Genomic DNA, 13,386 nt, shown 5'->3' with positions numbered 1-13,386 from the left:
TAACGAGGTTCCGAGATGCTTAAACATATATATATATAAATATCGTACAGCCCCAAACAATGAAATTGCGCTTAGCATTCCTGAATTGTGGGATTGCACTCTCACTTCGGAAAATATGATATTTGTAACCCTAAAATACTAGTTGAAAAATCCTACACTATATACCATATACAATATTGACTCATCACGCACTTTGCTGTTAATTGTTTTAAAATTGAAAAACATTGTATGACAATTAGTAGTGTACTGTTAGTGTCTAATAAAATGATATCATTTATTAAGGAAATGTATGTCAAGCGAATTTCGACTTATTTGTTTATGATGACTATAAGACAATGACACTAAGGTGGGTCAATTTTGTCGATACTACTTTATCGTCATGAGTAATAAATACTGCGTTACTAACAGTAGTAAAGGTACATACCTTTTGCAGTTCACACAACAAGCGTGGTCAAACATTGTCTAAGATTATAATATAATTATAACATAGGCCCTGCACGGTAGATTTTAGACCTTGGGTGGTGTTTTTAATTCACAAATATTCATTCGAAAACATTGATTCCGTTCAACGAACACTAGGCATCAACGCACGAGTCTGATTGTAATAATTAGGGTAACCATTTAGAACTTAAAAGCCCTGGAAAAAATCCGATAACAGCCCGGACTTTTAAGTTGATCTCGCTTCAGAGAGAGCCGGTCAAAATCCTGACTAGAGTGTAAAGTCCGGATTAATTCGGACCCATGGTAACCCTAGTTGCAATCAAATCGCCCTCGCTATATCTGCGTGTGTTAAAGACACCGCTCAAAAGACTACATGTCAAGCCTGTACACTATATTATTATAATTTGTGTATGTGCCTAAATATTAAATTATGAGCTAAATGCTTTTGTATATATACGGTAGCGGGCACAATTGATAGGTCTTGCAATATTTAATTTAAAATCTCATTATAGTTATATTAAATTTGCATAAACTATTTGCTATCGCTCTTATATTATATACTTACAAATAATTTACAATTTAATGTTTTCATTCACTATATAATAGTCATATTATTATTACATTTATATCAATGTGCAATTATGTTTTGTGATACTGGGTTGTTTATTTCTATGTAATATATACAAGCACGAAGGTTTAAAAACTTATAGCAATAAGTTTTCTGCAAATTAATGTTTTAATTAATATTATTGTTACTACTATAATTTAATAAATTTATATTGTATCTTATAACATTACTTAAAAGTAGGCGATTGGCGTGAAAAGTACTTGATGCTAAGCAAACAGAGTTATAGTTTTAAGAATAGAATTTGCTGTATATTTTGACCTCACAGAGGATCAACATTTTTTGGAAAAATTAAAATAAATCGAGTGATTTAAAATGTAATAGCATAAACACATGGTCGGACTTGGTACGTCCGGTCTATCGGACGGTCTGGTGGGGGCTTCTCACTGATTGGTCCGCCGTCGTATTGGTTATGTTTCGGACTATAATAATAATAATTTTGTGCGATGGACACAGCGACATACCATTGAATATGGTCCGCTACCAGTCCTCCCGATGGTTCAACCGTACCAAATCCGATCATGTGGCTAGGCTATAAGATTTTTGTTCAATTAAATTTAATGCTATGTTCAAAACTAATCTAAGCGTTCTAATTAAAACAAATACTATGAAAATTTATCTGAGAGTCTCTCTTGACGAAATCAATTATTTTTCACTTGATTTACATAATCTAGCATTGTTTATCTAAGCATATATATAAATTGAGAGTTGTGTTCGTGATGTTATCAATTTACAATGTTTTTTTTAATATTTAAAGTATAATTCGAGCGATTGAGATTCGACAAACTTTATTGGAATAATTCAATGGCCATATTTTTGGACTTACGCACTAGGTTATTGTATAAACACAGAAATATATTAAACATTAGATTTACAATTTTAGATATGATCGTTTAGATTCGACTCTTGAGTAATGAACCGATAAGTAAGGGTTAAAAAACAACCTAACTTTTACACTCCGAGAAAAATCTATATCGTATAAATTCTTAACAGACTAAAAACACTACATTGAAATTTAACAAAACTCAGTGTTGTTGTCTTGATCTCGATTAAGCACACAGCTATTTCACCACTACCTTTTACAACTGAGTTAAAATGTCATAAATAATAGAGTGTAAGAAATACCTGTCAAACATGTCATCGATAAGTATAGACAAAATTAAAATTGTTAAATATCAATGTGTCTATTACGAAAGCGACAGTGACAGCTAATGAACATGATCAAATATGTTGAACGCCCAAAATTTTGCTGTCAGCATTTAAACACGTTTAGTTTGTGTTGGTGAAATCCGATTTGAATCTTTAAACTCGTTTACAGGCGTAAGATTACTTAAAAGGGTTCTAATCGCGTTATACTTCACTAGTGAAATCAACCCTGAATTAAAATTTTGCATGAATATATTAATAAGAGATCGGGACAACATATAGGCTACATAATAGACGATTCACGCTTAATGCATTTTATAACATCCACGTCACAGGCAGCAGCTAGTAATAGTCTTAACACATGGTCGGATTTGGTACGGCCGGACCTTAGGACGGCCTGAGCGTGAGTGGGCGCGATCGAATACGGGTCGCTATGTGTTCATGCTACCATAGACATTTTAAATTTTAACCGTTTCAAGCCATGCTTGCATTCGTTACTATTCGGGACTATTTATAAGAAACAAATAAAATTTGAAATCAATTTTTTTATTAACGATGCGGGACTCGAACCCACGACTTTTCGCGATCCGTGTGAGTGCTCCCCCAACTGAGCCACCGTTCGAGTGACGTATCGTCATAAATTTTTGTATGTTTTATCCAATTCGGAATTAATCCCAGAAATGAGGGTTATCACTTTAAAAACATAAGAAATTATTTATAAGAAAGTTATAACATGCTCACCTCTATTTATACATCCCTATACCAAGTGCAACGCAATGAATTATACCAATAATGTTTATCAATTTTAATTCGCTTCGATACACATGCCTTATACTACTTTTGTATGTACATATGAGGGGATTTAGTTATAAATAAATATTCATTGGCTTCAATCAATAGTTTTATTTTCGTCTGACCTTAACATGCTGTTACGAATATGACATTAGTTATTCAATGCTTTCAAATATCATTCTGTATCATATACAGGATGTAACTTTTAAATATGACCAGCTGATTATTCTGTAACTATTACAGATATAAAAAAAAGCGGCCAAGTGCGAGTCGGACTAGCCCATGAAGGGTTCCGTAGCAGCAAATAAAGTCATAAAAAAGTTACATAGACAAAATGATATTCAATTATTTAAATGGAAAAAATGCAAAATATATTTGCTCAAAGTCATACAGTGCAAATGAATTCTCAGCAGTTATACGTATTATAAAACACTACTTACTAGATCTCGTTGAAATCTATTTTCGGTGGAAGTTTGCATGGTTGATGTACATCATATATTTTTTAAGTTTTATCATTCCCTTATTTTAGAAGTTATAAGGGGGTTAAGGTAAGGGTAAGTTATATACACACATTTTACCAATTTGGAAGTGTCTCTCGCGTAGACTATTCAGTTTAGAAAAAAAAATTAAGACCTATCCAAAGATGGGTATGGGTCTGATGAAAAAAATTTTTTGAGTTTCAGTTCTAAGTATAAGTTATGTTAATGCGGTTCACAAAATACATCTACTTACTAACCACGTTTCAACAGTATAGTTCTTATAGTTTTGGAAAAAAGTGGCTTTGACATACACGGACAGACAGACATGACGAATCTATAGGAGTTCCGTTTTTTGCCATTTGGCTAAGCTTTCGGGCCTGGGGACGGACCCAACGACCTTGGTTTTTGTTACAAGTTATGTTTTTGATAGCCTTGGCTTTTTAACCTAGATGTATTTCAATAAATTTAACAACTTCAGTAGAATAAATATAAAAATCACATAAATGTAATAAAAATCAAAATGATTTAATTTTTTGCAAATATAAATTAATAGTTAATATATCTTATTGAATGATTGATTTAAATTTGATCTCTGGTAACCAAGCCGGCCGGTCCTTGTCCAACAATCGGTGATAGTCCAGCTACGGCAACAGCTTTCAATGGTCTAAAACAAATAATATAAATCATATACCTACTGTATAGCGACAGAGTGGAAACAATGTATTGGTTGGTAAATATGTAATAACCCTTATTAATAATTTAGCGAAATATGATCCGACTATAAATCAGCCGGTTGATTAGCGGCCGTTATCAATAACGTATCTTTAGTTACAGATACATTGATGTCACCGTTTAATGAATCTAAATCTTATCTATCCATAGTTATATCCAATATAGTTTTAGTCCAATGCTTTATGTCGATAGGTTATTGAAATCTAACGGCCGTTCCCAATATACTATCTACAGATAGACATGAATTACTACCTTCTACTGTCAGTAATTAGCTGTCAATAATCTGAAGCTGTCCGAATATAGGTACCCGATAAGTCATTCTCATCGCCTTATATTGGGACGCGTGAATTGCAATTTCCATACAAACTTTATATCGCTGGTAAGCTATACGTCGTCCCATTGACAGACAGCGTGCACAGATATGGTGAGTTACCGTCGATAAGTTTATTGGGACAGAAATATCAACGAGAGTTATGATTTTTATCTCAAGTAAGAGATAGACTTAATATTGGGAACGGCCTTAAGTAACCGTAAAAGGATAGATTTGTCTACCTCTAGTTAGTTAAACTAAGGATAGATAGGTTATTGGAAACGCACTATGTTCTGTCATGTCAACAACACTAATTAATAATATTTCGTGTTTATGTGTTTACTTAAAAATGCAGCGTAATGTACAGCAAAGAATACTGTATAATGAGTATGCTTTTTCATAGATAGTTTCAATGAAATCCAATAGGTGGTGCTGTCATCAAATTTACATATTTCAACCCAAGGCTCAGCCGATCACTATGAACATGACTGTTTTAAATGAAATGGATGGAATTGATTTACAGGGATATTATGAATTTGACATTCACAAATCCGGTAATACTACAAATAATGGTTTTTTAACTTAGTATATCCTTGATATTGTGATATTAAGTAAGTACGTAACTAGTCTACCAGAGAAAAACTTATTAACTTATAATCTCTCTCGGAATGGGGCGTTCGCCACCAGCCTTTTCTATAATATATAAATAATGTAATCATTGGATTTTTTATTAATTTTTTAAATTGGTTATTTTGTGCCCTTGTTTCTAGTTACTAGTATGATCTGCAGAGATACTTATACATTATTCTACCAACTGTTCTATGAACGTAGAGTAACTAATAGGTAGAAATATTATTAAACACTTTTCAATGGCAAGAAAACATCTTGTTGAATTTGAAAAACCAATTCCTTTATTAAGTGTTAAATAATATTGAGACTAATATGAAGAGTTCTTCACAAGATTGTCCTCCTTTCCCTTCCTACAGTAAGTATTATTGACTTCTATGCAGTGCAATACACTGCTCAAGGCTTTTGTGATGCCTAATAATAATAATAAAAGATAATTAAAAAATTCCACGAAAGAAACACTACTGATGGGGCAGATTATTCAACCTAACTACCGAAAAACAATCGTAGGCATTTAAGAACTTCTTAAAATAATAAGTAAATCTAACGCCATCTGTCAACATCATGACGATATCAGTTAGAGCTCCGCTTCTGTGTTATTTTTAATCAACAACCCCAACAATAATTCAATGAACTGAAGTTCATTGACGTTCTGAAGATACTGATGTCCGCTACGATCGCATCGAGTTCAGAGTAGTACTACTAGATGGCGCTGAAACTAAACTTACTTGAAGCCCAGTTCTTCCGCTGGCACACCAAGCTTTGCCAACTTAGCCTCATACGTCGCCAATAAGTCATCGTGAGCTTTCCTCAACCTTGCTGCTTCATATCGAAGGTCATCAACTTGTGTATCTTTCATTTTCATTATATCCTGTGCATACAATGTTTAAATATTTAAATTAAAAGTATAGTCCTGAGAACGCATGAGCTATTCTCATATAAAGCCAAAAGCCATGATATCATCCCTCTTGACTTTCTGTTCTGTTTCTGTTTAAAGTACAAGTTTTCTGTTTTTTTTAGTAGTAAAAATAAATAACAACAATAAAGAACAACTTTAAAGACTTCAAAGTACATTCCAATGATGCCACAGTTTGAAGTAAACATAAAAATCGTTGGACAGCAAATTATTGTAAGGTGACTCGAAACGCTGACCTCTACCATATACCACTCGACTGGCGGCTGTCAAAGTTCTTAAATTGTGCCTGTTTGATATTCGCCATTTTGGCGCTGTTGCCCATGTAGTGAGAGTCTAAGGTACTAAAACTAGTGATGACAACCTCAGCAAACAGCGATAGATGGTGGGAAACTATTTACAAAAAAAAATGTGTACTTTATTACGTTGATTCTTGAAGTATAACACGGAAAACGAACGAAATTAATTCAAATTAAAAAATACTTCAGAGTATTATACGTTCCTTCGCAGCCATTTGTAGTATACGTAAAAAATTAGTTCTCTGGACGCTCGCGAGTGGCGCTTCAAATACCTAGGCACAAAAAATTTCTTGTAAAACATATGGAATAGCCTGTCCAGTGGTATTTATACAGGACAGTGGACTCGAAAGCGCCCTAATTTTGGCAATCAGTTCGTTGACAGCTGAGAGAAGGAAACACAAGCGGTCTCCTTTTTCTATTATTCAAATGGTCGTAGATAATTAATACATCTAGATAGACTATGACAGCTGTGAAAAAGTCGAAAAGAATAGTATAACTGACATATCGCGAGTGCAGTAATACACCTGGCCCGTTGTTATGCGTTGCCTGACATCAATTTGCTCTATCTAGACGCAAAATATATCTATGATTTTAATCAAATTAAGCTTTCTACATAATTGATGAATGTTCTGCAGGGAAAACCTACTTTAGTTTGTATTGGAATACATTATATAATATTCATAAATAATTGGAGTGGGAGGCTTTGCACAGGTTGCAGGCTAGATTATGGGTACCACAACAGTGCCTATTTCTGCCGTGAAGCAATAATGTGTAAGCACTATTTTGTTTCAGTCTGAAGGATGCCATAGCTACTGAAATTTCTGGGCAAATGAGACTTAACATCTCATGTCTCAAGGTGACGAGCGCATTTGTAGTTCCACTCAGAGGTACTACATTGTAATGGGCAGGACGTATCAATAACCATCACTTACTTATTCTTATTTCCATAATTATATTAATATAATTATCACTGCTTACATGTAATTCACTAGGACCCATGTCTCTGCCTTCAAAATGTTTGAGCTTAGCTTCCAACAAAGCGGTCTTCAACGCCGCTCTCTGTTGTACTTCAAGAACTGCTCTAGAGAATCTGCAAAACCAACACACAAACTTAAAAATTTAAAATATGCCAAAATTTACGACCTGTGCGTACTCGAACGGTTGGCTCAGTTGGAGAGAGCGCTGGTATAGAACCCAAGAGTTCGAGTGCCGCATCGTTCATAAATTTTGGTTACAAATTAAATTTGTATAACTTTAAATAGCATATATATTAATGTTAAATTGAGGTAACGTTTGTGAGGTTAATCTCTGGATCTACAGAACCGATTTTGAAAATTCTATTACCAATAGAAAGCCACATTAGTTGTCACTGACTAACCAGAAAACTATACAAACTTTTTCGTGGTATTCAAATTTTAATACGCTTCATACGAACGATGCGTTAACGATGTTAGAGATATATGATTGTTTTTTATATATGTATGTGACAGTATTAGAACACCAACTTATATGGTTACACTGGTAAATACTGACGAAGTCGTAGGTAACAGCTAGTTATAGGTATCTTTATATATATTTTTATACCAGTGTCTGTCCTGCCTAATACTCGATTAATAATAATAATTCGATTTAGTAATTCTGTTGTTGGGCGATTTAGATATATATTATACTTTTACAAAATAATCCCAGAATAAGTCAAAGTCAAATAAACTTTATTCAATTAGGCTCAAGCTAAGCGCTTTTGCATCGTCACTACAAATATTTCGTTTAAATTACTGAATTTACCATAGTTTGGAAAAAGTTGAGCTCGTGAGAAGAACATACGAGAAACGGCCACTTATTTCAATCAAATATACCTAGCCCTACCCTGCCTGAACGCAGTTATACACCGCAACGACCGGAACATGAGCGCTATCCATCTTGTTTCCGGCCTAATCCCCTTCGCACTAGCTTTGGCAGGAAGCGATAACCCGCATCTAAGCTTGCAACATTGTATCCCTGTGTGTCTACTCCCACGAGCAAAACAGAACTTGGGGCTGGTACACTGCAGGTGCTGGAGTCCTGGCCTACATTATAACAACAGCGGTTGCCAAGAAGGTGTCCTATCCTCTGTGCTTGGCGCTCATGGACTACTGCTATACTACTACTATTTTCTGTACACTTTTCTGGGCCTGGCGGAATATAAACTTTATGGATAAAAAAAAAAACAAAAAATATGGCTGTAATATACATAACAAATTAACGAATTAGTTGGTAAGGTGCAACCAATATATTATGAATCGTCTTAAAAGTTAATCATATGATTAACTGAAATATTAAAATTATTTAATACTCTTTAATTTGCTTCAATACTCAATACCTTCCATGAGTATTGAGTAAGTAAAAAAATGTCCTCCCGTCATCCGCTGAAGGACGGTTGGTCAGACCAACGGGCAGCATGGCATTAGTAATCTATGATTTTATACATATTCTAGCTGAACCATCAGTCGTTGTTATGTACATGATAAATAAGATACTGTTTTTTGAAATTCTCTATAACATTTCATAAAATCAAGAAGTATTTCGTAAAATTTGTTCCCTGTTGTTATAATGAAATTAGTTCACAGCAGAACCGTGAGTCAATAAATTCTCTCATAGAAAATAATAATAATAATATTGACACACTGTTACACAAATTATTTTGCCCCAAACTAGACATAGCCTGTACTATGGGTACAAGACAACGATACTTAAATACAAATACAACTCGGAAACAAACATTGATATTCATCATATAAATGATTGCACCTACCGGGATTCGAACCCCAGCTTAGTAGGAAGGGTCACTAACAACTAGACTATAGGAGTCGTCATAAATGTCCATATAAAACGAATATTGAAAATAAAAATAATTATGTGTCCCAAATCGAAACAGTAACTATTATATCTCTCAAGTTGGACTAAACTGCACTCCATGAAGAAATCCCCATTAAAATCTGTTTATTAGTTTAGGAGTTCACTGGAAACAAACATCAGGACACTGGATTTATATTATATATAAAGATTACAAAATCATTTTAGTTTTCTACCTTGCCTTTAATTCGTCTCGCTCAACTAAGATTCGATCGAAGCGTACTTGTATAACTTCGTACTCCCACTTGAGAACTTCAAATTGCTTTTCCAATGATGCGAGTTGTTTTGTTTTGGCCTGTAACATACAGCTACTATTTATATATTATATTCATACAAGAGCCCGCTATACCTCAGCTCAAACTTAGATTTACACCCGCGAATTTCATACCCCGCGATTTCATCACGCATTACATCGAACTATATTCACCGAAACCAAAGAATATGTTATAGTACAAGTACAGAAGTCTCACTCCGCAAAACTAATCAAAGAAATAGTGCTCTTGCGGCTATACAATAAGGCGTAATTCAGATCGCACAGCGCAATTAATTACATTTTTATTCATATATTGTTGCCTCTCTTTCTATTCGCGGGCATTAGGGTTGTCTTCTTTACCAAAAACTGTACCTACCAAGTATAAGGTCATCTCATAGAAAAAGCTCAGTTTTTTCTGTAATATCAATAGGTATGTATAATTCTTTTGTTGTCAAACCTACATTATTTGTAGATAGTAATAAAGTCTGCGTTGGAAGTCAACGACATAGTCAAACCTACTGAATATAGGAAATAAATAGGTAGCTATCATTAATGGTAATTTTCATAATAATAATAATCACTTTAAATAATATTGTTTAAGCGTCTTTAGGAAGCTTAGAAAATTTTAATTTGGATCGATGACCTTCAATATGCTTTGTTTTACAGTTTCAAAACTTATATAATCGTCGGTAATATTGTTAACAAGATTATTTGATCGTTTTAAAAAAAATAGTGACATTCATAACTGCACCACTAGAAATAAACATAATCTTGCTCTGATTCACACAAGGCTAACGAAAATAGACAAATTATTCAGAGAACAATGTGTCCGTTTTTGTAATAAAATCCCTGAAGAAATTTGCAAACTACAGTTAAAAAAGTTTAAAATACTTGTTAAACAGAAACTTTTAAAAAAAGCTTATTATACAATTAAAGATTATATAACAGATAAAAGTGCATGGGATTAAAGCAATGTAAATAATTTTAAGGTCTGCATACTATTTTAATTTATAAGCAGTAGGACTGTATTATTCTATTATTTGTATATATTCTTGACTTCAAAAAGTGATGCGGTTATCCTACTTTGAGAAATAAACTATTTGAATTTGAATTTGAATTACTTACAGCTAATGAAGCCTTATCTCTATCATAGTTAGACATTTGCCGTTTCAACTCCTTGTTATCAATGATAGCAGCTTCCAAAGGTTCACGCAGACTCTTTGATTCAGCCACGGCGTCTCTTGCTATTTTCTCTGCCCTCTCTTTAACTTTTTGCATTTCTTCCATCTGTTGTTTAAGACTGCTTATTAATCCTGTAACATTTTACACATGTATTCATTATTGGGTTTTCTTCTTATGTTACATTAATTTGCATATTTTTGTAAAAGATTTGATTTAAATGAGATTTCAATTAAGGATGGGTGATTTTATACATGTATAAAGAATTTATTAAGATTATAATATAGGCCACAAAATATGAGATCAATAATCATTGAAAACATCAAGATAATATTACACATTAACGGATATGAGATCGCGGTTTTATCGGATTACGTTACGATTTCGATCGTCTTTCGATGCGTTATGACTCAAACCATATTGGCAATGCTATGGACTCATGATCATGTATGTAAAACAAAAAAGCTGGGAAAGTAATGAACTTCGTAGACATTAAACTGTTACGTAGCATAGACATGTGACATTTTTATGTAATCATGTATCAGAATATGCATTGAAGTTTATGCAAGAGATTATTTAAATAAGACGTAATGTTAAATTGCTGTCGCCACGTTAATGTACGGAAGTGAGAGTTTGGTATGGCAGAAGAAGCATATAAGCAGAATTAACGCAGTTAAGATGCGATCATGGCGTAGTATGTGTGGGGTATGACTGATTGATATAATTCCGAATGCGGTAATACGAGCAAGCTGAAAGAAGATGTTGTGACAAGGACTGAGAAAGGAATGCTGAAATGGTTTGGACACGTGGGGCGAATGAGTAAAAAAATAATGATGCATCAAATATTTAAGGCAAGTGTGTGTGGGCAGGTTGGTCGCGGGAGACTTCGTAGAACATTCGTCGAGCAAATGACGTTTTGAGGAAAGGAAAGGACTGAAGCAAGCGGCGAGCATATATGAAAAGAGTAATGTTGAGGAAGCGCTTGGTTTGTAAGGATAGAAGCGAGTGGCATTCTATTATCTCTGCCTACCCCGACGGGAACAAGGTGTGCGTATGTGAGTGTGCTTGTATGTGTTATTTTAAATTTGTTACCTAAGTTATTCAGCGTTATATCGTTGTAGTAGTTCTTTAAATCTGAGAATGCTCTTTCGTGATGTGCAATCAGCTCCGATAGTTGTTTATTTTTTCTCTCCTCAACCTCTGCTATTTCTGTTCTATGTTTGACAGTTAACTCCACTTTTGTCTCATGCAGCTTCTTATCAGCTTTATCTTCAATTTGACGAGCCCTCTCTTCAAACTCAGCTCTGACTTTCGATAATTCCTCAGCATGAATGAGCTTAGCGCGTCGAAGTTCATCTTGTGCTGATAATTGTTTCTCCCTCATTTCTTGACGTATGACTCTTTTATCATGCAAAAGTTCTATCTCTTGTTCCGTATATTCTTCTTTAGCAGATTTTAATGCTACCAGATTTTCAGCTCTTAAAGCAGCCGCAGCTGCTTGCTGCTCATACTTAAGATGTTTGATTTTTTGCTTCTCTGTTTCCAAAAGCGCTTCATTTTCTTCTTGTGCTTCTTCGGTAGCTCTTTCTTTATTTCTCAATTCAGCCTTTGCTTCTTCTAATTGTTGACGTGTTATCTCCCAGAAAGTTCTTATTTTATCCCTCTCAAGTTGAAAGTAGTTTCTTTCTTCCCGTTCCTTATCTAGCTCCTCTTTAACTTTAAGAGCGAACTGCTCAAGTTTTTCTCTTGACATCTCAGACGTATCCACTCCATCGATGATGATAGCTAAAAAATATTTCATTTTATTATAATCAAGTTCAAAATATATCTTTTATTTCATCAATTTTGATAGCCATCATAAACATTATACCTGGTGCTTTTTTCCCTCCTTTTGGTGGCTGAAATTCATATTAAAACATATTAAATATGCAACACTCAGAATTTATTTACATAACAATAACTTAATACAATCTATAACATTTTGGCCCATTAGCTTCATAAATATAAAAAAGTTTTTAAAATAAAACTTACCATTTTGATTTAGTGTAGTAAAATTATAACAAATGTAAATATATCACGGTTTCATTACAAAATTTGACGTCAAAACATAATATTATCGCGTGGTTTCCTGTGGCAATAAACAACATTTAGTTGCCATGGTTACCAAATAGATTTTAGGGAGTTTATTTGCTTTTCACTGTATGGCTTATCGCTATACATGAAATAAAATTAGGAAAACAATTTTGAAATTACAATGACTTGTAACTAGACACAACACATACATTTCTTTTGAATGGAAGGTCCGAATTTAATAATTTAAAAAGTATTTTACAGGTATTGCGGGTTCAGTAATTTTAATAATATAATAATAATAGTTTATTTCATCTTTTCTTACACTCATTGTAAGTAACTTAATGTACTAAATGTACGATGTTTTTGTATAATACTAATTATTAACAGCTTTTTATTGTTAATTGTAATAATAATAACATTGGTTTTGCAGTCATATTAAAATGTTGGGACCCCGAAACTGGTTAAAACTGTATCTTCATGATTCAGCGATTCCCCGGCAAATGACAATACCAATGAAGTTATTAATAATAAATATAAATTAAATGTGTATGTATGTTGTGTGTGTTTGTGTGTGTGTGTGTTTGTGTGTGTGTGTGTGTATGTGTGTATTTTATGGGATAAAGAT

The 13,386-nt window shown here is 33.6% G+C and overlaps 1 protein-coding gene across 1 annotated transcript; it reads right to left on the bottom strand.

Moving 5' to 3' along the window:
* Positions 1-4,062: 4,062 nt before the first annotated feature.
* On the bottom strand, positions 4,063-12,807 carry LOC126977131 (dynein regulatory complex subunit 4). The gene is made up of 8 exons (XM_050825835.1): positions 12,720-12,807; positions 12,559-12,586; positions 11,781-12,473; positions 10,635-10,822; positions 9,433-9,551; positions 7,343-7,454; positions 5,881-6,023; positions 4,063-4,147 (listed from the first exon to the last, which is right to left on the bottom strand). Exons 1-8 carry the CDS (start codon positions 12,720-12,722, stop codon positions 4,063-4,065), a joined length of 1,371 nt encoding a protein of 456 aa, XP_050681792.1. The 5' UTR covers positions 12,723-12,807.
* Between the last annotated feature and the right edge of the window lie 579 nt (positions 12,808-13,386).

Source organism: Leptidea sinapis, chromosome 2 (genome assembly GCF_905404315.1).
Source record: "Leptidea sinapis chromosome 2, ilLepSina1.1, whole genome shotgun sequence".
Taxonomy (NCBI): domain Eukaryota; kingdom Metazoa; phylum Arthropoda; class Insecta; order Lepidoptera; family Pieridae; genus Leptidea; species Leptidea sinapis.
Note: the sequence above shows the minus strand (reverse complement) of the source record. Positions and strands in the feature narration are given on the sequence as shown.

Excerpts from the sequence above, each read along its gene's own strand:
- LOC126977131 (XM_050825835.1), bottom strand. Across the intron at positions 7,455-9,432 it reads CGAGACGAATTAAAGGCAAG|ATTCTCTAGAGCAGTTCTTG; the intron begins GTAGAAAACTAA and ends TTGGTTTTGCAG. Across the intron at positions 6,024-7,342 it reads TGGGTCCTAGTGAATTACAT|GATATAATGAAAATGAAAGA; the intron begins GTAAGCAGTGAT and ends TTGTATGCACAG.